Raw genomic sequence first — 27,708 nt, 5'->3', positions numbered from 1 at the left:
AAGAGCAGTGAAGGAACCCGAGGCTTGAGGTTGCAATGGATTAAAGCAGAAGCTCTGAAGCTCTCCCCACCCCGATGCCACCTTCCCAGCTCTGCACAGGGGAAAACCAAACTCAAACGAAGGATTTCCATCCCATTACTGAGAGGAAGCGAGCCTGATGCCCAAGGACAGAGGTAGCCTGGTTTTGTCTGGAGACAAGACACATCCGGCTCCAGGGATGCTTCCCTCCAGGCCGGAGCGAGGTGGTACAATGGTGTTAGCACAGAGGCAAAGGAAAGTCAGGGAAAAAGAAGCAGCAAAGGATGGAGCATGGGCAGGGGCTCTCCATCCCGAGGAAAGAGGTCGGGGGAGCTGAGATTCACCCATTGCAGGACCCAGCCCCATGGACAAGGTGAGTGGAAGGAGCCTGGGCAGCGGTTGGGGCTCACCCGAAAGCAGGACCCATGATTGTCACTTGGTGCTGCCCCCCTGTGCCCATCAAACACCTCCTGTGGCTGCAGCTGGGGACAGAGACCCCGATTTGGGCCATCAGCACCTTTGGGATGGGGACCCTGAATCACCCTTTCCATCAGCTGCTCCCCTCTGTGGCTCGACCATCACAGCATTGCCACTGCTGCTGCAGCTCCTCCATGAGCAGCAGGGCACAGCTCCTCCATCACTCTGCTCCGTGCTCACGCCATTCCCAAACCATTCAGTTAATCCCTCCAACCCAACCCATCATCCTACAGCATCCCCCTCTCCCATCCACTTCCAGGGATGCTCACACCTCCTGCAGCCCCTCCACAACCACATCCAGCCCCATGTGTCAGGAGGACGCTCTGCCAGCTCCATGCCTCATTCCACTGCCTGGAACAACCCCCTGCACCGAGCCAGCCACAAAGCCACCACCACAGAGCAGGTCCCTGCTGAAACACCCCAAAGAAAGCACCACTGGATCCCGCCAGCATCCTCCTGCCACCCCTCTGCCCCTGTCTGGCTGCATGCACGGGTCCAACATCTTTGGAAACATCACCCTGGGAGCTGGGATGCAGCCTGGAGCCTGCCTGGACAGCCCCAGCCCAGCACCTGCAGCCAGAGAGACCCCAAGCAAGGGCATCCTGCTGCTATTGCACTTTTCTTTCACTCAAGCGTCACCAGTTCGGCGCAGGGAGCAAGGAGGGAAGTCAGGGAATAAGGAGGGAAGTCAGGGAATAGGGAGGGAAGGGCCGGGCAGGGGGGTATGTACATGGGCAGGGGGTGGAGAACGGTCCAGCTTGCTTGATCCGGTTGTTTTTCCAGTGTGAAACAAGGGCTGGGATTTGCTCCAAGTGGTTCCATGGGATTTCCTGTCCCTTTTTTTTTTTTTTTGCTTTTCTTTCTTTTCTTGTAAAAAGGGGGTGAGTGGAGGGGGGAGGGGTGGGATTGGAAGGGGGGGACAGAAAACCGGGACCCCCCCACCCTGTTACCCTGGGCTGTAAACGAATCCTCGGAGAGGAGTCTCTGAGCTGCTCATTTCTCAGGCATCTTACTGGCTCCTGCCTTGCGCTGGCTCGGGGGCTTGGGGACACGCTCGTCCCCCTCGGGGCTGCCTCTGGAGCCTTCCCAGTGCTCGAGGGTTTTCTTGTGATTAGTCTTTGCCGCCACGTTCTCTCTGCCCTTCGGGGACGTTTCCGGAGGCCTATCCTTGGGTTTCCTCCCCCTTTTCTTCCCGTTTGTGCTTTTCTTCTTCTCCTCTTTGCTGGAAGAAAGCTGTTCCCTGCTCTTCTTTTTCCGGCTGGCCTCTGAGGAGGTTCGGAACCAGTTCTGTGCCCGTGGGGGGACACCGGGGTTAGTGACTGTCCTGGGGCTGTCACCATCACACACAGCCCATGCATTGACCACCTCGTGCCCCACTGGTATCACTGCCCTCCTGGCCAGTGCTGAGCAGCCACAATGGGCCCTATGGGTGACAAGGACCCAAAGGGGGACAGGGATGTCCCTCCCAAATTACCACAGCACTGATGCTGCTGTCTCTGCTCTTGGGAGACAGGGATGGATGGAGCAGGGCAGCCCGAGGATGGGTGTGATGGAGCACGGACCAGCCCGGAGCATCCCCATCCGCTTCCTTACCTCGGAGTGAGCCTTGATGATGTGGTACTTGACCCCGCTCTCAGAGCTGAACTCCTTCTGGCACAGAAGGCAGCGGTACTTGCCCACCGAGTGCTCCCCCTGCAAGACAAGAGCATCCTCCTGCAGCCCCATGCAGAGCCAAAACCATGGTGACCCCCCCATCCTGCTTCCCCTCTCTGAGGGGAGATTGATGGTTAAACCTCAAAGCAACAGAAAAGAAATGCTCATTTCTAACACACCAGATCTCTGCCAGCCCTCAGTTCCACACCTATTTCAGCCCATGCTGGTTGTGTTGCAGCAGCATCGATGGTGGCACCAGGTCAGGCATCCAAGTGCCAGGCCCTGTGAGCCCCGAGGGCAGCGAGCAGCAGGTTTTGCTGCCTGTGTGTCCCCAACACTAATTGCAAGTCACCACTGACACCGTGTGTGTGTCCAGGAGGCTGCCAGGGCCGATGGCCCCATTTCCATTCCCATTCCCATCAGCAGATCTGTGACCTCCTGGGGCTGAACCACATCTAATTTATGGCCAACAGACTCACCTCCTTTCCCTCTGAGGCTGTCGGCGATGCAGCCACTGCTGGATTCCTGTCATGAGAGCCCTTGTGGGGATGATTGATCTCCTGCTCTGCCGCAGTTCACGGCACCAGGGAGATAATGTGCTCTCTATTGATGAGGGGTTTATGGATGGGCCCCTCCAGGCGATGGATAAGCTGCCTGGGAATTCCTCCGTGCTGTAAATCTGGCCTTAAGACAGGTCTTTGATTTCAGGAGCAGGCAGGATGCGGGCAGGGCTGGCTCTGCTGCAGGCTGGCTTCAGAAAGAGGCATCAGCATGGAGCATCCATCCCCACTGAGGACCGGGTGCTGCCTGGGAGCATCCTCTGTTCTCAGTGAGGCTCTTGCTCTATTTCAACCAATTCGGCAGGGTTTTAGAGCAGGAATCACAGCCTAGCTCTGGAGGGGCTGTGATTTATGGCAGATCTGGTGGGGTGTGAGTCCTTTGCCAAACTAAACCCTCTGTGAGGGCAGAGTCCTGCTGACAACAGTGTGTTCCGTGCACAGAACCAGGCAGGAAACGGCCCCATTTGCTGGTGGGCTGCCTGGTGCTGCAGGCCAGCAAAGGAACTGCCCTCCTCTCCTTGCACTTTTATCCTGCACAAACACAGCCTCTTCTGCCGGATCTCTGCAGCCCATTTTCTAAATGATCTCATTAGGGGCTGATGTTCCAGCTAGTGCTGGAGTTTGTGTTTTTAATAACCATGGGCTATGTGTCGGAGCTGCCTCCTGGAAGCTCCATTCAATGGAAGCTGCAGCTGGAAGTGTTTCATGCTTGAAGCTTTACCAGCTCTTAGTTCCAATCTGAGGGACCTACGCTGAGCTCCGGATCCCTCCCCTGTGGCAGCTGCAGGCCACCGGAGCTCACAGCATTGCTGCTCATCCCTGCACAGAGCAGGAGCTGCCTCTTCGGCCTCGGCTCCATCCCCAGCAGGGACCACACCAGCATCCCTCTGGCTGAGGAAGCTTCCAGAGGGGCTGCAGGGCTGTGGAGAAAGCCTCCTGATTCCATTTGCCTTGGGAAGGTTCAGCTCCCAGCACTCAGCTTCCTGGCTCTGAGCTGCTGCAGTCACGCTGGGTAGCCAAAGGCTTGTGCATGACTCAGGGGCCACAGGAACCCAGTAGGAGCTGCTGTGGGATGGGGATGCTGAGGCAGGAGGATGCTGCCCGTCCCAAAGGCACTCGATGCATCAGAGGTCTGGGCTCTTGGGTGAGGTATCAAGCCCTCTCCTCCAAGGCTGGAGCAGTAGTTAAATCCCCTCCATCACTTCTCAGCTCCAGCCTCTCTACCTTCATCTGCCCCTAGCTGTGGGTTTGATCCTGCCCATGAGGATGGTGCTGAGGCTGAGCAGCTGGTGGGGATGATGCAACACCAGGCACAGCGGTGACAGCTCGATGGGCAGTGGCATTGCTCACCCAGTCCTCCCAGTGACCACAATCCTTTAACCTGTGCCCTTGGCCTGCGGCTTCCAAAAGAGCCAGAGGGGACCAAACCCCGAACCCCAACCCCACCGAGGCTGTGAGCAGAGGGACCCACCTTGTTGCAGTTGGCCAGGTGAGCTTTCAGCCCCGAGACACTGGAGTAAATGGCTTCACAGCACTGCAGGAAGAAACAAAGCAGGGTTTGCCACGATCCCCCCTCGGCTCCGTGCCTTCCTCTGTGCCAGGGCCAGGAGCCTGCTGTGCCAGCAAGGCCATGGGTCCAGGCTAAGCAGCGTGAGGTTAAAGCTCTGTGAGACACGGAAGGCTCTGGTCACACGTTTCCTATTAGTGCTAATGGGAGTCATGTGGCCACATCCCTCTGCAACGCGATGAAAAATGTCTCCTTTCAATGTCTCCATGGAAAACGTACATTTGTGAGCGGCCGGGAGGGTCCTGCTGGGCTACAGGAGCTCCTGGAGCCACAGCAGATGCTTAACGGAGACAGAAATCAGCCTGGCAGCAGCATGACCGGTTTCAAAGCGCCTGTGGATGCCATTCACCAGCCAGCGCATCCCCCTGGCCTCGGGGGAGCAGCCTCCTTCAGACCCCCCCTTAGCAAGGCTTTGTTTGAGATGATAAATCAAAGAGCCCAGCACCAGGGTGGAGTTCACCTCCTCGCCAGCTCAGGCCAAGGCCGTGCTTCACAGCAGGACGGAGCGCACGCACCACGTCCCCGAGGTCTTGTTGTAGGGCTTCAAAATGAAAGGGCTTCAAACCAGCCCCAGCTTGGCTCTGGGAAAAGCAGGTTCCCTGCATGAAAAGGCTCTGGAGGACAGAATGTGCAGCCTTCACCCTGTCTGGATCTTGGGAGCTTCCCAAAGGCAGCTCCAGAGCCTGAATTGGGTGATATTAAACCATCAGTCTTAAGGGAACCTGGGGAGAGCGTGGCCTCATCCCCAACCCCAGTGGCTGGGGCACAGCAGGAGGGTCCCAAAGGTGGGATATGCTTCAACCAGGCACAGCAGCAACCTCGGAGAGATGAACTGAGGGGAGGGTCTCTGCCAGCTTCATCTGGGGCCCAACAGAACCTGGCTTGAGTGGGTTTGTGACCCAAAACCTCCCCTTTCCTCCTGCAGACTGAGACCAGCCAGCCCAGAGACGAACAGAGATGGTCCTTACGTTGTTGGGACAGTTGATGCGGCCCTTCTCCTTCACTTCATTCTTCCAGTTCTCCAGCAGCCTGGGATTGAGCTTTGGAAGGCCCGGTCGGGTGTAATTGAGCTGCAAACAATAGAAGACAGTGAGCAGAGCTGCACACACCAGCACGGGCCTTGGGGGGGTCCCTGCTCTTCACATGGCTCTTGCTTCCCCCCTAGGAGAAGTGAAACTGAGCTGAAAATGAGCTGGGAGGCTTCCCCCCGAGATGTCACCTCCCTCCAGGCACACCAGAGCAGGAGCCACTGGTGCTGCAGCCACCTCCATGTGATGGCAAACAGGAGAGGGGACGATCCTGCTCCTGCTCCCGGGTCCATGCCCCATTGCAGGGCCAGACCCGGTGTTTTCAATGCATCGCATCAGCAAACCCCTTCTGCCACGTTTTGTAACAGGGAGAACAAACAGAGGGGATGGACACCAAGAGCCTCCGTGGCTGCTTTCCACCCATGAATGGGCACAACTGAACAATGAAAGGCTCTTGTGTCTCTGCCTCTCCTTTTGGCAGGGCTGCTCTTTCCAAGTGCTTTTAATTACTGCTTTATTAATGACTCCGAGGTTCAGCACAGAGACTCGGCCTTCCCAGCGTCACTTCTGCATGTTCAGCAGCAGCAAACACGGCTGTGGCATCTCTGTGCTGCCTGACCACTGTGCCTGGTCCTATCTGTGAGGCTGGTCTCTGCCTGTCACCATCAACAGGGGACACTGAGCCCCTGCCCGCACAACCAGGCCTTCCAGCTCTAGAGAGCTCCAGGATGGATGTGTTTTGGGTCTCGAGCCCCAGACTTGCCCCAGTTCAGAGCAGGGCTGGGAGAGCTTGCTCATGGCATTGCACAGCCATGGACTTCACAGCATAGGCACCTCTGAGCTCAATGCATCCGGCTGGCCAAGGAGGATGCACAAACGTTTGCACAGATGCAAACCCAGGACCTGGAGCTTGTGGCTCTGACGCAGCAGGGAGGCAGCTGGAGCTCTTTTCCAGCTGAGGCTTTCCTGAATGTGCTGATAAACATGGATTTACCCTTGTCCAGCTCCCCCAGAGAGGCTGCTCCCAAACCTCCCTGCAAAGAGCAGCTCCCACCAAGGGCTCAGGCACCAACCACTCATTTCCACTTGAATTTAAGTGATCCACAGGCCCACCCTGGCACGTGGTAGGGCATGGCCATGGAGAAGGGAGCCTGGGGAGAGCCAGGCTCAAAGTGAGGGGCAAAGGGCCTTGTGCAATGGTGTCACAAGCACTGGATGCGAAGATCCCCCGAGCCCCAGTGTGCTGCTCTTGTCGTGCCCCGAGGCCGAGGGAGATGCCAGCCCAGCTCTTTGAAGCTCTGGGATGGGGCATGGACCAACCGCTTGCTCCTCGGCCTGGGGAAGGCAATGGCACCTCCAGGGGAGAACACAGGAGTCCCTTTCCGTCACTGATACTGAGAGCCCAACGGCCTCCTTAATTAAAACCCAATCAACCCCATGAATGAGCAAACACGAACTGCACACAGCCCCAGCAACAACCTCTCCCTCTGCACATCCCCGGGGAGGAGATAAGGGGGGATGTTCAGAGATGTGGACTCTGCTGCTCCAGCTTCCCACTCTGGAGAAAGAATCCCTCCCTGCTCTCCTCCAGCAGGCCTGTACAATAACATGCAAATCCCATGTCTTCCCGGGGCGCTGCGGTTCTGGGAATGTCAAAGTCATCTTTATGTCTCTATTAAGAGGGAGCCCCAGGCATGGAATATTTAAATCTCTGGGGTTTTTTTTCCCCATTTATTTTCCTCAAACAGCCTGTAAGTGAAAATCTTCAGGGCCAAATCATTAAATGATTACAACCGGTTTTGGCTGCAGCCCATCTCTTGTGAACAGTCGAAGGATGCTGGGCTGGGAAGGGCTTGTTTTCTTTGACTGATGGGTTTATTTCATTAACTTCCATATTTCAAGGCTCTCTCCCCTTCCCCTAAACATAGAGCAGTAAATGAGAACCATGCAGCTGCCTTGGCCCCTGCCAACACGCGCCCTGGGAAGCCTTTCCGAGGTCCCCAGCGTGAGGCTCTCCCATCACCCCATGGAAACCACGGCTGATGCTGTCCTGGATGTGAAGCCAAGGCTCACCCAGGGGTGCTGGCTGGCAGCTGGGTCCCCTGCGTGGCTCCGGGTGGCCAGGTCACACCATGAGCGGGAGGAGGAAGGATGGACTGGTCCCCACTGAGCAGGGATCCGGTTCAGCCCACCAGTGACATGAGTCCGCAGGGCTCAGCCTGGCGCCTGCCCAGATCACAGGGCCATTGTTTTGGGGGACAAACCCGAGCCAGGCTCTTCTGCTCTGGAATGCAGCCTGCTGCCAGGAGGGGGCTTCTTAACAGCTCAAGCCTGGAGGTGACTTTTCCCCTTTAGCTTCACTATTTGCCTATGGTAGCCCTTTGCTCTGGACCCTCAGTACCCCACAACACAGCCCCCAGCTCCACAGAGATGTGCAGTCTCCAAGGCTGCTGCAGCAACACCCAAACCCAAGCTATTGGGAGGTGATCCGGATTCCCTTGCACCCTATAGAAGAGCTCTGCATCCCTCCCTCCACAACACAGCAGCTGCCTGGGCTGCAGGAGCCATCACCATCTCCAGCACAAAGCTCACAGCACCTTGAAACAACCAATCCCACCTTGAGCTCTACAGGGAAAGCATCGCACAACCAAACTGTGGGATGTCCATGGTGTCTTCTCCCCTCCTGCCTCTTAAATGCCTCTTCCCTCTGCTCAAGGAGACTGTTTCTCCCAGTGCAGCCTCTAAAATGGGTAAGGACATCATCCCCCAGAACCCACCAGTGCCTGCCTGCACCACCAAGCCAGGAATCTGCCAGCCTCTTGCTCCTTCTATAACAGCCCTGAGATGCTCATGGTCACGCCATGGCCCCAGTGAAGGTCAGAGGAGGGTCGAGGATCAGCAGCATCTTCACGGAGCTTCTGGAAAGGGGATTTTTCCCAGAAAAGCAGCAGGGGTGTGCCCTTCCCCATCTGCCATCCCCAGCAAGCGGCCGTTGTGAAACACCCCATCTGTTTCAGCTTATCCAGAGGCAAAGAAAGATCCGAGCGAGAAAATAAGGCTCCAGTGTATATTTAGAAGTGCTGGATTTGATTAGTGCGGAATGGAGCAGCAAAGGGCCTGGGATGGAGCAGCAATCGTTTATTCTAATGCCATTGCTTTGGTGTGAAGGAATCCATCCCCCAGGGGAAAGGCAAACGCATCCCACCACGGGCCACCAACGGGATCCAAACCCAACGGTCCTCTCCCTGGCCAGGGCTGGCTGCCATGTGGGCACGAAGGCAGAGCATGGTGCAGGGGCTGCAGTGGGGCTGTGAACCCCTGTATCCCATCGGCTTGCTGAGGAACTGTTTGCCTCTCCCTAGGGAAAAGCGTTGTTGCCTGGCAAAGGGATGGAGAGGAGGGCTGGATTTCTTCATCAGCTCCCTTGAAATCCATGTTGACTGCTGGGATTGCGGTGGGTAACTGGAGAACTTGGGGATGGAGCGCATCCTGTGCTGCAGCACATCTGGGCGCATCCAGCTATCACTGGTCACAGACCAGAGCTGGGAAGCATCCATCCGTCTGGGTCTCTGGAAGTTCCCAGGTCTTGCTGTGATGGTGCAGGAGCAGTTGAAATCTGCCCATGATCCCTGACACTGCACCTCTCCCCAGGTCCAAGCCAGGCAGGGGTTCTGCAGACCCTGATCTGAAGCAACTCATGAATGTCAAGGGGTCCTGAGCGATGCAAGAGCAGCACGAAGCGTGCTGAAGTCAGCAGGCTCCCCCAGCCTTCCCAGGCAAATCCTGCCTCCCACCTCCTTCAGCATCACTCCTCGGGAAAGAATGTCATAGACTGAACAGATGAGGTGAGTGTTGTCAAGGGAACGTGACAGACGATGCAAGATGTACCTGCAGGCAGCTCCCACTGCACTGACCTCCTCTGAAATCCAGCTCCCCACTGTCTATCTTCAATGCCAACCTCACAACCAAGCTCACAACAACCCTCTTTGGGTTTTAGTACTGAGATGGCGCTCAACTAAACTTAACACAAGAAATGCCTCATAAAAACCACTCCCACCAACAGCATTTCACACAGGATTATGCCAGCAGCTCATTTTGTAGGTCAGCTTGCACATGGGCCCCTTGTCCAGGCCTGGAGCTCCTGGTACTCCCTCCATTCAAACAGAAAATGCCCAAAGTCAAGACTAAGGGGAGCAATTCAAGGAGGAAAGAGGAATGCAAGTGCTGAGGCTGGAAGGGGGAGAAGAGAGCATCACACCTCCCCTCTCACTGCATGCGAAATGAAACAGCTACTTTGGGCTTGAGTTTTTAACCTTATGAATGCACTGCAGCTGAAGTTATCTGGAAAGCAGCAACGACACCCAAAGCGTTGAGGTTTGCATCACTTCTGGCCCTAAAGCCTCCGTTCTGCTTCAAGGCGGATGGCAGCACCATGCCTGGATCCTCTCCTGCATCAAGGAGGGGAAAGGAGATGCCAGTTTGTTTCTGTTCTGGTTTCACCTGCCCACTGTGTGCAGGATGGGAGCTGAGTGAGGCTGAGCTCCTCCAGCTCTCTTCAGGATGATGGAGTGGCACTTCTGCTGGGAACACACACGCACCTGGACAGCACAGGACAGGCTGCACGTCGGGAAGGCGTTCTGGTTGAAGCTGTGCTGCTGTGTCACACATTGTCCCTGGGCCACACAGCTCCTGCAGGCTGGCTCTGCGAATTGGGCTCTTTTCCTCACGTCCATCCTTTGGGCTGGAGCTGTCCTGCACTGGGTGGGCTCGTGGCAGAGGCACTGCTGTGCTCTCCCGCTGCGGCAAAGCTTTAAGCCGCTGCCCTCTGCTCCTCGCTCCCATCTTCACAATGATGAATTTCAGAGCACTGGACAAGAGATGCCCAACTGTTCAGAGCAAGGGAAAGACCTGGGATCTAACTGCAGGAAAAAGGCTGCAGAGACTTGCAAGGCGGCTCTGGGTTGAGTCCTGGTGCTCACCAAAAAATATCAACCACAGGATTAAAAAACCCCGACTCCTCTTTTTAGCCCTTTGCACTGAAGAGGTTTATGATTTGCTGCTGCTTCATTCCCTCTACAGTCCAGAAGGAGCATTCCTGGAGGGAATTTCATCTTCGGGACATTCCCAGGAATCACTTCCTCCCGCAGCCACAAGGGATGTTTGGGTTACCGTGTTACTCTGATGCCTCCATGAAGCTCACTTCTAGGAGAGCACCGACTTGGCCACACAGATCTCACGGCACCAGGCCACACATGCACCACTGCAAGCTGCTGCTCCAGGCTCCAGCTTCCTCTGCTTGCCCTTTACGTTGGGAATCACCTCCATGTGGAAGGGAGGAAATTCCGCCTGGGGCATCTTCGCTCTCTGACAGTGGAAGGGAAATGGTTTCACATCCCACCCCTGCTCTCTTCACACACTCCTCTTGGCTGCCAGTGCCAACTTCACTGCTGAGCATGAACCAGAGCTGAACTCTACAACACCCTCCGATCCCTGCACTGCCCAAATAGCATCACCTTTTGCTCCATTTAGACTTGAGCCCTGGCAACGGAAAGTGCAAAGCTCCCAGGCCCTTACAGAGCCTCCAGACTGCTGAGGCTGGGTGGGCTCTTTAGCAATAGATTTGCCATCAGAGCTAATTGATTTAAGGCACAGAAATGAGATATGTGAGCCCTGAGCCAGCTGGGGCCACGCTGCCTCCCAGGATCTCCATGTACAGCTACTGCAAGAGAAGAGGAGAAACAAAGGCTCCTCACCCGCTTTGTTTCGGGCACCAGGTCATCCTTCATCCTCCGCTTGGTCCAGTCCTTGGCGAGCTCATCCTCTGCTATCTCCTGAAGATGGAAAACAGCCACTTGTGCCGACGTCCGACGGATGCGGCCGCTCGGGGTCCTTTCGAAATCTTCTATGGGACCAGGCTCTGGCTTCACCTCTGGCTCCTCCGGAGGCTGCAAAGAGACAGAGTCAGGATGGGGATGAAGAGGAGCCCTCCGCGATGGGATACTGGGGTTTGGGCTCTGCATTGGCATGACCTGCATCATGCAGGGGGGGCTGAAGAGCCACCAACATCAGACTGACTGCGTCCTTTCGTGCTCCCACGTGTATAAACGTCTCCATTTATTTGAGTTAGGGAGTTATTAGAGTCGGATGCACTGTCAGTAGGCATCAGGAGAACAGAAAAGGATGCTCCCCAGGGATGGATTCTGCCACCCCAGTGCTGGCAAGCAGCCGGTGCATGCTTACTGCTGAGGGAGTGGCCTGAGCTCTGGTTTTCTTCCCTGCACAGCACAGATGCAGGGTGGGCTGGAGCACAGCCCTGTGGGCACCAGGGAAAGGGAACACTGCCGAGCATCCTGCTCCCATAAAGAGCATCCTGCTTTTCCATAGGGGTCTGTAGCTTGTGTCCCCCCGGACACCGCATGGTACAACAGACATGCACAGTGATGCGAAGGAGAAAACAACATCGGTTCAACATCTGCACCTGCCTTGCCCGGCCCGGCCCTGCCCGGCTCTGTCCTGCCCAGAGGCTCTGCAGCTCTGCAGTCCCCCGCGGGGGGGGATGGCCCCGCTCCTTGGGCTGTGGTGGCATCCGGGGGGCTCACCGAGGCCGTGTGTTCTGACCGTACATGGTAGTCGTGGCCAGCCTTGGACTTGTACTTCTTGCCGCAGTGTGGGCAGCTGAACACAGGCTTGTCGGCCTCGGCGAGCTGCTTCCCACACCGCTTCTGGTGGTACTGGTAGCCCATCAGGCTGGAGAAGTTGGCCACGCAGCCCTGCGGGGATGGGGAGAAGGGATGAGGAAGGTCAGGGATTCATGTGCTGCTGCTCCAGGGAGAAACACATCCCAAGGAGAGCCCTCCACACACAGCTCCACCAACCCATCCCCTTGCAGTGATGTGTGATCACTGACCAGCCCCTCACCCCAAAAGAGCCACGACAGTGCAGGATGGAGGGAGCATCCCCTGTCTCTGGCTCTACCTGCCCTAACACAGCATCCAAGCTCTCCAGACAGACACACAGGCACTGGGAGGCACTGCCTGCATAGAGTCAAGCATCCACAGGGACAAACCTCTGTCACACACCCCGTTACCTGTTGGTGACTTGTCTGCAACCAGCTCACCACCGTTTTCAGTGTGGTTTGGTTTGGTTTTACGCTGTGCTCTGCCCCTTCCTGAGCTCAGGAAGCAGAACCTGCCCTTTGGTGCAGCTCAACCTGCCCTGTGCCCACCCTCCTGCTGGGAAGGCCCATTGCCAGAGCGCACAGAGCCAGCAGGATGGGACCGGGATGGCTGAGCTAAGGTGGAGAAGTTGAGTATGCGCCAACGGATGCCTGGAGAGTGCATGTCCTGCTCTGCACCGGGGAGCGCTCCTTCCACCCTTCACAGAACGAGAAACAGGAATCGTTCTTGTACCTCATTGGGGCATTTCAGTTTCCCCATCTGCTTTAGCACCTTCCTCAGCCTTTCCCGCTCTTCCTGTTCACCAAGTCCAGCGGTTTCCACAGGAACAGGCTGGAAACAAGGAAGTAACAGAAGCGACAGAGTCAACCATTTACTCATGTCCTCTGTGGCAGGAGTAGGTGGTAAACCTCTGCCTTAGAAGAGCTGGATCCCCCACTGCTTTACCACACACCAACACCTTCACTGTTAGGTGCCAGGCCTGCTCATGCCTTTCCTGCACTGGCTCCCAAAGGGCCAGCTGAGAAACTCAGGAGCAGCTCCTGCAGTTAGACTGAAGAGCAGGAGATTATTGCACAGGTAGAAGACAAGTCACAACTGGTAAGCACAGGACACACAGTGATGCGGTTATGCCTTGCCCTGGTATCCTGGAGGTACAAGACCAGGTTTTCAAGAACAGCATCTAAATTGGTACCTGCCAAATATTATCCATGAGAGATTTTGTGTCTGCTTCTTAGTGGAGAGCTAAAGGCTGGATTTAGAGGTTTGTGCAAGGCAGAACCCATCAGTCCCGGCTCTGCATGTGGTTTTGGAGGCAGAGCTTTGCCACTCAAAATCCACCTCACCGCGCTCACTGCATCTTCCCCATCCCGGGATTTGAATTCCTGCTGTATTTTTTGCTCTGCTCCCAGGATCAACACGAGTCCAACAAGCTGCCAGAGAAGGAACGGCCTTGCTCGGCCACTGTCTGGACTGAGCAGCATGGGAAATGCTATGAAGAGGGTGGTGTGAATCCTTCCTTTACCCAAAGGGAAGAGGCTGCTGAGAGCCTCATCTTCTGCATCAGCACCAAGAAACGAGAAGAGGGCAGCCCAGCTCTTACCTTGCTGATGTGCTCAGCCATGGTGTGGTAATTCAGCCCAGCTTTGGACTTGAACTGCTTTTTGCAGTGCTGACACTTCAAGGCATCCTGCAGCTGAAGGAATCAAAGACAAGCCACCACGGGGGTCAGAGGCCACGGTTCATTCCTCCAAGGGCTGCTGCTGCTTGTCACTAAGCCCCATGGGGCAGCAGCACCCAGCAGTGGGACCCAGCAGGCAACCCTGTCGCCCATCCCAGTCCCAGCCTGCAGCTCAGGAGTTCTCTCTCTGGTGTCCTGGATGCCATTATCAAACCCACATGCCCCAGGTATTGGAAAACATTCCATTTTGGATGTAGATTTAAAGCCCCACTGGCTGCAAACATCTGGACCTGGTATCTGAGTTTTCCTGTTAAAAGGTTAGGACAGAGGAGTAGCTTTGATCTACCAGTATGTTAGCAGACTGTGCTCTGCAGCACTATTAACTACAGCAGATGCTGGTGTACAAAACCCTTTCTGGGTGCCTGGGCTGTTTGAAATTCAGATGCTGCTGGACACAATCACAGCAGAGTACTTGCCACCTCCTATTGCTCTGCTTGTGACCTGACTTGGCCTCCAGAGTGACTGGGGAGATGCATTAAATGCACAGATCGACGTACAACTTGCAAAGTGAATAAGCAGAACATGACTTGTGCTGGGGCAGGTACCAGCATGTATTGACTCAGGAGGTGAATGTTCTGGGCACCAAGAGACAGGATGTCTCAACAGGGAGCTGGTGCCTGGATGGCTGCAGCCGTTCCTGCTCCTCCTGCCTGGCTGATGCTTCCCCTTCACCACTTCCCCCTTCAGTCAAGCCTGGACTAGAAGCTGGAGAGGGAATGAAGATGGAGCTGCAAATCCCTCCTCATCCTGAAGCTCTGGGGAAATGAAGAATAAACCCACTGCAGCCAGTTGGGAATGACTCACATGTACCTGTGCTCCCATCAGTTAACCTTGCTCCAGACCCAAGCGCTTGATCCTAACAGGGTGGATGCTAAAAGCCACTTCACTCACCAGATACCAATGCCGGCCATTTGGGGTTTACTCCTCTGGTCCACACTGAAGAACATGCCATGTCCATGTTCTAACAAGCCCTCCCACCCAGGACCCTGGCAGGATTTACCTGGTGTCACCTCTTTCAGGCCCCAGCACGTTGCCACTGTCCCCATCCCTTATTTCCTTTCCAAACCCAAGGGAAACAGAGCAGACTGCTCAGCAACAAGCAAGGAATGGAGAAACCGATTTCTGTTGGTTTATAAGAGTTCTGGGAGCCTGCACATCCTCTTCCCATTGTCCAGCTAAGAAATACTTCAGTCATTAAAGCAGAGAGCAAGCTGAGAGAGTGCCTTGCTCCAGAGTCACTTCTGGTGGGTATACCACATGCCTGTAGCAGTGGGACCTCCCTAAGGATGTGCCATAAGTTCATCTTAGAGGTGAAATGCTGAGAGCTGGGCCTGTGGTCACACAGCCAGAGCTTGGGGACTGTTCCCAATGGACCACAGACTGCTCTGGGGCAGGGATTCAGTGAAGCATCCCAGCCCCAGCAAGGACTGTCCCTCCCAAGGAAGAGTGACAAAACACCCACTTGAAGGGATGAAGCCTATTTATAGTGGCCTATCACTGCTCAGCAGGCCTGCATGGAGCCTGGTTTAGCTTGGGAGATGCTCCAAAGCACAGGAGACATGAGCAGTGATGGCCAAGATCCCACTCCACCGCAGCCAGGAGGACATCAGAGGAGGCAGGATTCTGCCCAGCATCGATGCAGTACAGGGTTTGAAAGGGAGAGCAGCCTCCCATTGCTGTCTAAATAGAGAGGCAAAGGCTGAGGAGGCATTTACAGAAAACGAATGTGGAAATCGAAGCCGAGCCCCATATTTTCCAAGCAGGAGGCATCGAGCCCACGCTGCCTTTGTGTGGTGATGGCTCTGCATCACAGCAGGTGACGGATGAGGACGTAATCCTCTGCTCTGATGGATGGTGGCGTGGCACAGAGACCATTTCTCACCGCACCATTACTGAAGTCCTGCTCTTGACAGCCTGCTTGAGCACATCCAAGCACGATGCCTCCCCGAGACGTGCTCTCATTCAACCACAATTTATCTGGCCTGATGCAAGGCGTGGGACACTGAAATCCCTCAGCCAGCACTCAGGAGGAGGCCAGATTAGAGACAGCTCCAACAATCTCTCCAGCCTTACAACTATTCATTTAGCTACTAGAAATACCCAGCGCTGCTGGAGACACTGGGGCTAGGGCCTCAGACCACAAAGGGATTCAGCATCTTGGTTGGAAAAGACCTTTAAGATCATCAAGTCCAACCTTTACCCAGAAAAAACACTAAACCAGATCACTAAGGGCCTCCATCTATATGGTTTTTGAACACTTTCAGGGAATTAGATGTCCAAATCCCTCTGAATTGATGCGAGGCAGCCAGCCTTCTGAAGATGACCAGCAAGTGTTGTATCAACCCCAGCCCAGAGCACCAGTACACATTTATGAGCTGCACACATATGCATCCATTCCCTTCCAAAATCCATATGTAGGTGATTGGATAAAGCAAGTCCTTACTTTCTGGCACACATCCATGTGCTTTTTGAGCCCCACGATAGTTTTCCTGGTTATAACACTGCAGGTTGGACAGGCGACTTCTCCCTTCTCGCTGATCTCCCGTTGCCACTGGTCCTCAGGGTTTGCTGGTGAGGGAGAGGAGAGAGGTGTTACACCCAGCCACAGAGCCCCCAGCATGCCTGGGCTGAGGACAACCCTGCTGTGAGCCTTGTTTATCACCTGAAAAACACTGAATTGAGGAAAGTTCTTGATGTTAAAGAAGAAACACTCTCCCAGGCATAGGTCAAGCCCAAACCAGACACAAACCACACAGCTCTGTCTGCCCCACAGCTCCTGAAGCTGCCTGAACAAACTGGTCCCTCGGTCTCTTCATATACGTGACCTGGTGGCATTTGATGGGGAAAAGGAGGTTCACCACCTATCCAATCCTGCTACATCCTGCAAGCTGGGAGTTAAAACATGATGATGTCCTTGGCTATCTGATCTTGCCATGTGTGGCCTCCTGCCACAGGAAACAATGAGCAGGAGTAAAACAAAGGTGAGCATCTCGGCTCCATCCGGATGTGTGCCTGGGAAGCTTCCCTGGTAACCCTCTTCCCAGCAGACACACAGGCAGCAAGAGGAGTGCTAGCTTCCAAGCATCTGCTTATTTGAATGTCTGTGCCTGGCTTAAAACCCACCCAAAATAAGAGATACATGGGGTCAAAACCTGCTCCAGGTCCAGAGTTCACACTGATCCTCAGCACAGCGATGCTGGGCTTCCAGCAAGGGAAGCCCGGCCTGAATCAAACCCACCAATCTGTTTATTTGGATGCCTTTGCACAGCTCTGAGATCTCAGGGTGATTTGTTTGAATCTGAAAGCAGTGCAAGGCACTGCAGCTGTGTTTATCTCGCACATCCTGCGTTCCTCCTGCTGTCACAGCTCCCAAGGCAAGGCAGCAACCTGCGCTAGGATGTATGATGCGCCTCAGAGAAGACATAACCATGCTTACAGCTTTGCACTGCCATCGTTCGTGGAGATGATGGTTAGAAAAATGCCATCATCCCAGATGCTGACCCAAACTGGGGCCACAGTGAAGCCAGGTGGAAATAGCCTGATTTTGTGCTGCTTCTGCTCACAAACCAGCTGGAAAACTCACCCATTTGGGCAAGGAGGGATATGGGACCACTACCTGCAGGTGAACGTGGGGACCACAGTGGGGACCATATAAGCCTGGAGCAGAGCACAGGGTAAGTGCTCCCGTGCTTTGCCTCCAGCAGCCTCACCTGCTGGTAGATGCACAGCTGTTTCCTTCTTCACAGCAGCTCCTAGAGGTTTCTTTTTGAGCTCCTCCACGCTGGTGTTCCCCTCCAGCTTCTTGGCTCGATGAGCTTTTGCCTTATCCTCTGCTTTGACAAGACCTATAGAGAGATCAACTCACATTTAGCAGGGAAAAAAATCCCTTCCACTAATCCAGAGACACCAAACCGGCTGCAGCCCTGCCAAGGATGTGCGTATGGGATCAGATCCATAATTATGACAAGCAATTGTAACAGCTTGTGGTGGTTTAGAAACAGAATCATCTCCCCCAACCCAGTTTATGAACTGTGGAAACACCATGGCAAAGTGGGGTAGGGTGCTGCTGGAAAGGCCGACTGTGAGAAAGACGGGAGGAGGCAGAAGGGCACTTTGAAACGAACTGAAATGGGGAATTGAAACAGCAAATGCAGGACATAAAAGTGAAGTTCCTGCTGATGCTCCTGCACTGGAGAGGTTGATTGCTTACGCCAAGGAATTGTGGTCCCTCCGATAAAACTGGGTAAACTCTGGGATCCCGGACACCAGGGAGATGCAGGACCCTTTGCCCCTGGATCTGTATGTACTTGTCATGATTCACACAGGTCTCTTTCCATCGCAATGTACGCTGGGAAGGGGCAGGAAGGACCAGGAAAAGAGGGGTGACGGGGTGACAGGCAAACAGGGAAGAGGAAAGCTGGCCTGGCTCCCTGGGTTGCTGGTGACTGTCACCAAGCCTGCCTGCAAAGCAGAGAGGCATTGAAGGCAGGGCTCTCTGTGCAGGCAGAGTGCCAGGCTCCCTGCCAGCTTCCCCAAAACACATCCACTCTCCCAACTTGTCTGTGCCTCATCCCTGCCCGGCTGCCTGAGCAAAGCGTGTGCTTCCCATTCAGCCTGCTACAGGCATCACTGACAACCACCAAAGCATCACCCCTGTACCAAGCAGGGTGAAGTGAGCAGGAGGAGGGTCAGCACATGCTGAGAGCGTGCAAGCAGCAGCAGTGCTGCCTGATCCTGCCCTGTCACACAGAGTCCTTTGGCATATCTAAGCAATGGAAAATGTGAGTGTCAGGGTCAGATCCACACCTGCCCTACGAGGGTCCACATCCCTCTGAATGGGATGTGGGGTGTGAGCCCGGGTCTGAATGCAGACAGCACCCACGATGGGCTGGTGGCACCCTTGTCTTTGGGGAGCGAACTGCCACCTTGAGCCCAGGGGACGGAGGCAAATGCCTGCCTGACCTTCACTCTCCACCTGAGGAAGTGGGTCAATGGGGGACCAGCTCATTCCTGAGGAACCCACAGCAGACATTTCAGCCTGTGGCAGTGCCTCTGTGGGGTTGTCAAAGGAAACAACCCCAGACATCCCAGCAGCAAGGGGGAAGGCAGTCGCAGAGACCACATCCAGACTGCCCGTCAGTAAGTGTTTAAGTCCTTCAAAGCCATTAGCGCCTCTCCCCCGAGTGCCTCTTGTACTGGAAGGTGCTGCCTCCTGCCTGGAAATCCACTTTTTGTTTCCCTCACCAAGCATATTTCATGGTCAATCTGAATCCAGCTGCTCTTGTACCAGGGATGCTCCTGGTTTCCCCGCTCCTTTCCATCCCAGTTGGGTATACCTATGGAGCATGAGCACAGAACTACTTGCTCTTGCTTTGTCAGGCTGAAACAGCAACTCCAGAGCCTCCTCTCAGAAAACATCCCAGCAACACGTCTCTTCTCCCTTGAATTCATCTTCTTGACTGTGGGCGACCAGCACTGGAGCATCATCTGAGGGATGGATGCGTCACGCAACTTTTCTAGGCACAGAGATCCCCCTCGATGCCATTGGAAATGCTGTGACATCCCGGGACAGTGGGATGATGATGATGAGGTGGTGCTTCTCGTGCCTTACTTGTGTCAGCAGCTCATTAGTCTCGTGATCCAGTTGGACACACCCGGGTCCTGTCCTCTTTTCCCTAATTCCCAGCATCAGGCTTCCAAGCAGAGCAGCCAGGGCTGTTATCAGTGCCAGCTCCACTGCCGCCTTCAGTTCCCTTTACAACACTCCTACGGTAAAGGCACCAGCTCCTCCAGTGTGATGTCGCCATGCTCCAGGTGTCTGTCACGTTCCTCCTCCACAGGGAGTGCTCTTGGGAAAGGGGCTTCCCTGAAACGGCCCAGGATGAAGCTACAACCCTAGAGCCACCGGAGTCATCCCTCTGTTACCTTTGAGTCCAAATGTCCCCGAGATGGACGGCTGCTCCCCCGTAAACTTCTTAGGAGTTTTCTGTTTCCTTCCTGACTCAAAAGAGAGAAACAGAGAGAGAGATTTGGTCAAATACCTGCACTGCCAGGGGGTCCGGCAGTCCCAGGGCATGGGGTGGGCATGTGCTCTATGGCAGGAGTGCATCGCCTTGAGGAGGCCTCTACCACCATGAAATATGTGGCTGCTGAATGACACCACCCACCGAACAGCATCAGGATGCTGCTGCCCACCCCAAAACCCCAGGAGAAATAACGGGATCCAGGGTTCACTCAAAGAGTGGTTTCCACAGCCTCAGCAGCTGATCTCCCCTCTGGCAGGTTAAAGCCATTCCCCTTGGCCTGTCCCTACAGGCCCTTGTCCCAAGCCCCTCTCCAGGTTTCCTGCAGCCCCTTTAGGCACTGGAGCTGCTCTAAGGTCTCCCCTTCAGGAGCCTTCTCTTCTCCAGGCTGACCCAGCCCAGCTCTCTCAGCCTGGCTCCAGAGCAGAGCTGCTCCAGCCCTCACAGCATCTCCGTGGCCTCCTCTGGACATTTCAAGCAGGTCCATGTCCCTCTCGTATTGGCACCTCAGAGACCCCCATACATCCACCACAGCTACCACCAGGCTTCAAGTCCCAGTGGAGCCACAAGAAACTGAGTTAGGGGTAAGTTATCAGGATGCTAAAACTTGGGAACATTCACAGGACACTCGCATTGGCTGGAGCAGAGCCCCTTCCCCAAGGACACCCCTCTCCAGGCTCCGGAACCAGCGTAGCCCCAGGCTCTAATCTTACTGTGCTTCATCCTCTCGGGGTCTTCCTCCTGCAGCGAGGCCTGGCTGCCCCCCTGCTGCATGGTGTCCTTGCCACTGGAGGACTTGGCTGTGGGGGTGGCGGCTGCCATGGCCTCGGCTCCGGCGATGTGGAATTCCTTGCTCTCCCGGCTCTCCGCCAGGCACTCGCCATTCTCCGTGTGGTCCTGGGCCACGGCTTTGTCCGTCTTTGCCTGTTTGGGATGGATGGTGGGGCAAGCTGAACTCTCAGCAGCTCTAGGGCAAAGCACAGAGGGCTTGTTTAAAGAGGGGTTGTTACACAGATGTCCTGACACCTCTCCCCCCTCGCCAGCCCGGATCATGGGAATGGAGGTGGGCACATTCCCCTTCTCCCAGCTATCCCTACACCAGCAGCATGCAGCCCAGCCACAGCCTGGTACCTTTTCTTGCCACTGCTCTTCCCAATGGCCTTGGGCACTTTGTTTTCTGCTTTGCTGGTTGGCATGGGCCGATCCAAGTGATTCCAGAGCCGATGCTTTTCCAGCTGGGTTTTGGAGGTGAAGGCAGCTTCACAGTAGGAGCACGAGTACGTCAGCTTCTCGGAGATTGCACCCTGTGTGAGCAGGGAGAGACAGGGGAGCACGGATGTGAGACCATGAAAGGGACGGCTTTTCCTGACGCAGGTATGCACACAAATCACGTGTAGCATCCTTCTGGCCCTCCAAATGGTTACCAACAGCCCACGATCCCCAAAGCCAAACCTCACACTGAGCTGGAGGGACCCCAGCCTCTCTCGTGTACATCTCATGAACCACTTCTGGCCCATCCATACCCTCCCCCTTTTAATGTCATGTTTCTCCTGGGGGTATAAGGCCCAAAAGGGGCTTTACCCTGTAGAGGGTAAGGTACAAGCGGGCCACTGGAGAGGACAGGCATCCCTCTGGTCCCCTTACCCCTTGGCAGCGCTGATAGTGGTACTTCAAGCCATAGATGCTGGGGAACTCCAGCCAGCAGCCTGCGTTGGGACATTTCACCCTGGAGTGGGCTTTGAATTCGTCCTTCCACTGGTTCATCAGGGGCAGCTGGGAACAGGAGACGCAAGACACATTGGTGAGGGAAGAGCACGTGTCCAGCTGCATCCCGAGGGGCCACATGGGACTCCTGATCGTTCCTGCCCAACCCTTCCAGCCCCAAAGGGAACCCAGGGCTGTGTTTCAGTGCAGTGGTGCTCTCTCCAGCTAGAGGAGCTGGGACAGATGCTGCAGGCTCTCCAGGTTAACGTGCCTCCCCGAGCACACGCACGCTCCCAGCCAGGCTAGGCAATAAATCAGGCTAGAAGCCACCTAAGTGATTTAATCACCCCATATTTCATCTAGGCAATAAATCACCCCACGGCCATGCTCTCCTGACAAACTGCTCCGCGTGTTGTCCATGCTCCTGTGTGGGAATTAAACTGCACAGCTCTGTGGGGAATAATTCACCTCTTTACCGGATCATCAGCCAAACCTGACGTGCCTGTGCAAGAATCCAGCTCATCTGGGCATGGCGCTGGGAAGGGGAGGCTGGAGAGGGCTTGTGTTCCCTAACCAGGGTTTTGGAGGCTGCTGGATGCCTGCATGGAGCGGATGGAGGGGCAAAGGTCTTGCTATGCCCAAGACAAGGCTGCTCTGATGATTAAGCTCCTGGGAAGGGCAGGTTTAACCTCGGAATGGGGCTGGCTGGAGCATACAGCGCAGGAAGATGTGGAGGGCAAGGGAGGGAGGGCATTGGGGAGCAGAGGGTCCGGGGTCTTACAGGGATGTCTTTCAGTGCCTGGTTCTCAGCCTTGGGTCGTCCTTTCTTCCTGCCTTCAGATTTGTCACTGGTTGCATTCCCTGCAAACAGAGGCAGTGCCCGTCACCCGCTGCTGTCCCAGCGATCCCGCTTCCCTGGCTCCGTGCAGTCTATAGATGTACACAGGGCTCTGGGCTGAGTGTCCCTGCCCTGGCAAGGACGGAGATTCCCCTTTGGAAGGCAATGCCAGCTCCTCTGCAACTCAGTGCACAGCCCCTACACCCGCAGACACCTGCACAGGAGGCAGCGGCTTCTCCTGGTACCCACTGACACATCTCCTTTCATTTACATAGAGCAGCTTCAGCGTGGCTGGGATGTGCTTTGGAATCCATCCTTCCACTTGGAATGGAAGAAATCCTTCAACAACTACGCTCCTTAGCTAAGGCAATCTGTGTCTGGGCAGGCTGTTGAGCACAGAAATCCCATCCCTTCTCCGGACCAAGACCTGGCTTGGGAAGGATGTTCCCTGTGCCAACCAGGCTGCTGCATCCGAGCAAAGCGACTGCATCCAGCTTAATTCACCCCGACGACATGAACCCTGTCAGCCATTTCCACCTCCAGCACCATCCCAACGAGAACAATGAAGTGTCTTCATCACCAAGTGTCCTTCACTCCCCCTCATCACTTTCAGTCCATCTAAGCCAGAAGCAAGGGCTAAAAAAGGGCTGCGAAGATGTGGGGCAGGGAAAACCACTCCTGAACACAGGTATGCTCATACTGAGGACAGCTGGAGCTCATTCCCATCAGTAATAAGTTATAGCCCTCTGTTAGCAATTACAGCTTCAACCCCCTCAAGGGAAGAGGGACATTTGGGAAACATTTAGGGCACAGGCATTTCCCTGCAAAGCGGCTGATTTTGGGTGCCTGGTCTCAGATACATCACTGAGGTCTGACCCTCACTCAGGGCGCAGGAGCCCTTCACTGTCACAGAACCACAGAACCACAGTGGTTTGGGCTGAAGGGACCTTAAAGCCCATCCAGCTCCAATCCCTCCCATGGGCAGGGACACCTTCCACTAGAGCAGCTTGCTCCAAGCCCCGTCCACCCTGGCTTTGAGCAATGTAAAGGCAGTGAGAGCCTCTCTGTGCCCGCAAAGGGGATCAGCCCAGTGTAAGGGGACAGAAGGAAAAGAATCTCCTCGGGCCTGGAGATTCCTGGATAGAGCAATCAGCCATCCATCAGAGTGACAGCCCTTAGCAAGCGGGTCCCCTGGGGCTCATCGACTCGCAAACCTCCATCCCGGGGGCCACGACACAGGAGACAGCAGATGGGCTGAACTCATTTAAGCCTTTCTCTCCTTTGATGTACCACTCAGCTACCAGCACGATAAAGAGTGGCGAGACACCCATCTCGTTAAGCCAGGAAGGCTCCATCGCTCCCTTCCCGTTCCCTTGGACAAGCTCCCTGCAGCTCCAAGGGGATTTTCTGGACCTCCCCAGTGCATGAAAGCAAAGGCATGATCAGATGCACTCACACCCCCTCATTATGGCAGCCACCCCCCAATCCTGCCCCCAGCCTCATCCCCTTTGCCCCATCCACCTCCATGGAAAGGAAAACCGGCTCCTTACCAAGCTTGGGCAGCTCTGCTGGTGGGTTTATCCTTGTCTCTGTCCTGCTTTCCTTGCTGGCAGTGGGTTTGTGAGAGCCTGCAGTTTTCCTTCCACCTTTATAGGTATAGGAATCCGCCATCTCTGAAAGAAGCAGGAGAGGCACTAAAATTCACTCCTCGGAGCCGGGAGCAACACATGCTGAAAGCAAGGAGAGCTGCTGGGGAGGGAGGGAAAGCCGGGATCTACCCCACAGCTGAAAGAGTCCCACAAAGAGAAGCAGCAGGACGCAATTCCCAGGATTTGGTTTAGAGTCGAGCAACGCCACAACAGACATGGCTGAAAAGCTGCTTTATTATAGGCTGGCTTCCCCTCCACATCCAACAGCAACGACTTTAATGACGGGCTGCCTCTGCCCCGAGAAGCAGGGAATAAATGGCTTTTCCTCGGCGTTTATTCCTCGCCTTTCATTTAAGACACCCAAAGAAAAAGAAAACCAGAGTGAGTTTTAATGAGCAGATGCAGTGATAAATTTCCAATTTTCCTTATTAATGGGAACCTGTTACAAACTGAGGACTGGGGACGTTATCTGAATTTTCCCTATTAATAATTCAATTTGGCTGCTCTATAAATAATGAACATCAGGAATTATCGCACAAGGCTCACGCCGGCTCCCCATGGAAGCGGGCAGCAGGACACCCCTCTGCTTTGGCAGTGCCATGGGGTGGGTTCAAGCACCTTCCTCCCTTCTCAACAGCACAAGCAAAGACACATCTGAGGATGGGGCTGCGTTGGGAGCATCAGGCTCTTGGGAGGCGATTCCCTGGACCACCATGGATGAGACCTTGGATGGGATGCGATGCTGATCGCAGCCAGGCACTGACAGCGTGACCATGGGAAGTGCCAGCTAATGACTTCTTCACCCCTGCTCAACCCACACAGAGAGATTTGACTCCTCATCCCAAATTCCTCCAACAAGATCACACTTAGCATCATTTAACTCAATGGATCGGATACACTGAGCATCCACATTCATCCTGCCTTTCCTTGTCTCCAGAGGGATGCAGAGGTCAGGAGAGCATCCCGGATCATCAGCCACGCCATCAACATGTAAGACACAAAGGCCCATCAGTCCTTTCTGAGGTGCCCCAGGGATTTTCCACACGGGATCAGGCACATCACATGCAGCGCACATGCTTCAAGAGCTGGCAAAAGCTTCCGGCACGCGTTTGGCTGGTGACATGTATGTGGTTGCACGGACACAAAGGTTAATGGGATCAAGTGAGACATTCCAGCCTTGGCAACAGGTTCTCTGGCGTTTGCTGGTGAACACAGGGAGTGTTTATTCAGCTCACTTGGAGTCTTTTGATGGGAGACCTGAGCTGCAGCCTGGCTGCCTGTGGGGATGCTGGGATCCCTGCGGCCTCTCCCCAAATCACAGTTCCACTCTCACTTGTGTGAGACCATCCCTGATGCTCTACAGATGAACATGCCAGTCCCTTCCTTCCTCTGCTGTCTCCTGGCACCTCTTAGTGACCCTCAGACAAGTTGCTCAAAGAAGACTCGTGGAAGACCAGTGAATTGAAAGCTGGAACAAGACCTCAGTGCTTCATAACAGGGTGTAAACCAGGGGGAAACCCACACAGCAACATATTTATCCAACCTGGGTTAGTGCTGAAACGCAATCATGCCCCTTGTGAGCACCGGGGCAAAGGCAGAGCAGGATCCCCCACACCAAGTGATGGCCACCAGCACACCAAGCAGTGAGACCCCAGTGCAGGGCTGCTACCGGACCACGAACCTCCGTGTCCACCTCGCTGGGCAGCTCAAGGAGCACTCGCAAAGGATGACGCACAGGGCAGACCCCAGTGATGGCCAAGTGCCCACATCCTGCATCCTGAACGCCCTATGGCAGCGCACACCAAAGCACCAGAGATGCTGAGCATCACCTCCAACATTGCCTGCCCAAAACCATCACCACAAGGTGCTCAGCTCTGCCCCTTAACACATTTGTCTCCTCAAAGGGATCCTTTCCAGCCAGCATAAGAGGTTCTGAACATCTTCTGGTTTTCCATACCAAATACCCCAGAGATCCCAGAGGAATTGCCCCAGGGCCAGAGAGCAAAAATCAGCCCCTTGTTGGTTCTTTCTTTGTGATGTCCAAACTTCTCACTCTTTTTAGGGTAACGCACGCTGAAACTGGGCAATAGCACATGCCCTTCCCTGCTTCCATGAGGGTGAAAACCCTTCTGCATCCAGCAATGGAAGAAGGCATCGGCAGGTCCTGCCTGTGAGCAGGGTGAGGATGTGGTGTGGGAAGGTTGGGAATAGCAGCATCTTCACTGATGAAGCCTCCAGCTCTTCTTAGGTAACTTCTTACAAGTTTGCAGCAGCATTTCCCAAGTGCCCCACTCCAGCTCCAGGAAAGAATTCCTGTGCCAACACAGGAACCAGTGCGGGATGAGCAGGGACAGAGCTGGTGGTGCTGAGAGCAAGGGTGAGGAGGAAACCTGCGGCCACAGGAAAGAGGGAGAGAAGGTTGGGAACCCGCTGTGCCAAGGGCACCATTCCGGAGCCACCAGCACAGCCACGTGCTCCTCTGCCGGGTTTGACAAGGAACAGCAGTGTCCCAGGCACTCACAGCCCCAACAGGCTCTTTCCCTCCATGCACAGCCTGGAAATTGGGAATAAAGTGGGAAAGGACAACTAATTCCATGTACAAATGCCTGTCCATGACCTTGGATGGGGTCTGCAGGAGTGCAAACATGGACAGGGATGCTTGTGACCCTCTCAGCTCCACGATGGCCTCATGGCTCAAGTGTCAAAGTCACCCATGGGTGCTGACCACTGATTCTCCTGGTGGGTCTCCCAACCCAGTCCCATTGCTATGGATGCTCTGGACCCAAACTGGCCACCCATCGATGTGCTCCAATTCACCAACAACTCCAGATACAGGCAATGCCAAAGGCGAGCCAGCTGCTCCCCTGCCCACGGTGCCACATGGTGGGCAGGGATGTGACAAGTCCAGCGCAGATGACGATGCCAAAGGACACTGCCATATCCATCACTTCTGGAACTCCACTGCCAACCTGGAACCACGGCCACGCAACTTCCCGGGAATGAAGGCGATGGAGCTGCGGGAGATGCCTCCTTGGCAGGGATCAGATTTACCCTCTCCGGAGGCTTCCCATGGAGGGACCGAGGCGCTGGTGAAGCCCTGCAAGCCGTGCCCGGGCTGGTGACCGGGCAGCTCCTCTCCATCACCCTGCTGGAGGGCACAACTCCCGCTCCGGGCACGGGAGCGGCTCTGGATGCGCTAAAGTTTCTGTTGGCAGCACGTTACGGCCAATCCCTCCCCTTCTCCCAGCCCGGGGCACGGAACCACCGGGGCAAAGCCCACGCACACTCCCGGCGGACAATGAGACCTCGCCGCGCCGAGGCGGGCACCGGCTGCCCCGCAGCCCGAGCGGACACGGGCGCTGCTGTCACCGCTCGGGCCCGGCCGTGCCACCCCGGTCCCCCATGCAGCGGGGCCGCGCCGGGCCTGTCACCTCTGCCCGCGGCCTGCCGGGGCCCAGCGAGGGCCGGCGGGGACGGGAGGGCCGGGCCCGGCCGCGCCGCCGGGAGGGGAAGAGCGAGCGGCAAAATGGCGACGCGGCGGCGGGCGGAGCGGAGCAGGGCGCTGAGCGCAGGGGGTCCCCGCCGCGGCGGGCCGGGGGCTGCGGGGCGGGTGTGGGTAACGGCGGCGGGGCCGGGCCGGGCCGCAGCTCGGTGCTTACCTCGGCGGCTGCGGGCCGCGGTGCGGGGCGCGCAGGGCCGGGCCCCCCCTCGGCCGGCGAGGCGGTGCCACCCGCGGCTGCGGGCCGGGCCGTGCGGGGCTCCCCGGCGCGCCCACA

The 27,708-nt window shown here is 55.6% G+C and overlaps 1 protein-coding gene across 1 annotated transcript; it reads right to left on the bottom strand.

The window, feature by feature from the left end:
* Positions 1–1,041: 1,041 nt before the first annotated feature.
* On the bottom strand, positions 1,042–27,708 carry ZNF512B (zinc finger protein 512B). Its single transcript, XM_080628014.1, has 17 exons — positions 27,592–27,708; positions 23,834–23,956; positions 22,227–22,306; positions 21,386–21,514; positions 20,873–21,045; positions 20,455–20,708; positions 19,644–19,715; positions 17,429–17,563; positions 16,162–16,286; positions 13,581–13,673; positions 12,713–12,811; positions 11,786–12,073; positions 11,057–11,248; positions 5,244–5,345; positions 4,180–4,242; positions 2,089–2,187; positions 1,042–1,782 (listed from the first exon to the last, which is right to left on the bottom strand). Exons 2-17 carry the CDS (start codon positions 23,952–23,954, stop codon positions 1,489–1,491), a joined length of 2,319 nt encoding a protein of 772 aa, XP_080484140.1. The 5' UTR covers positions 23,955–23,956; positions 27,592–27,708; the 3' UTR covers positions 1,042–1,488.

Source organism: Psittacula echo, assembly GCF_963264785.1.
Source record: "Psittacula echo genome assembly, chromosome: 12".
Classification (NCBI taxonomy): Eukaryota; Metazoa; Chordata; class Aves; order Psittaciformes; family Psittacidae; genus Psittacula; species Psittacula echo.
This window is presented reverse-complemented; position numbering and strand designations above follow the sequence as displayed.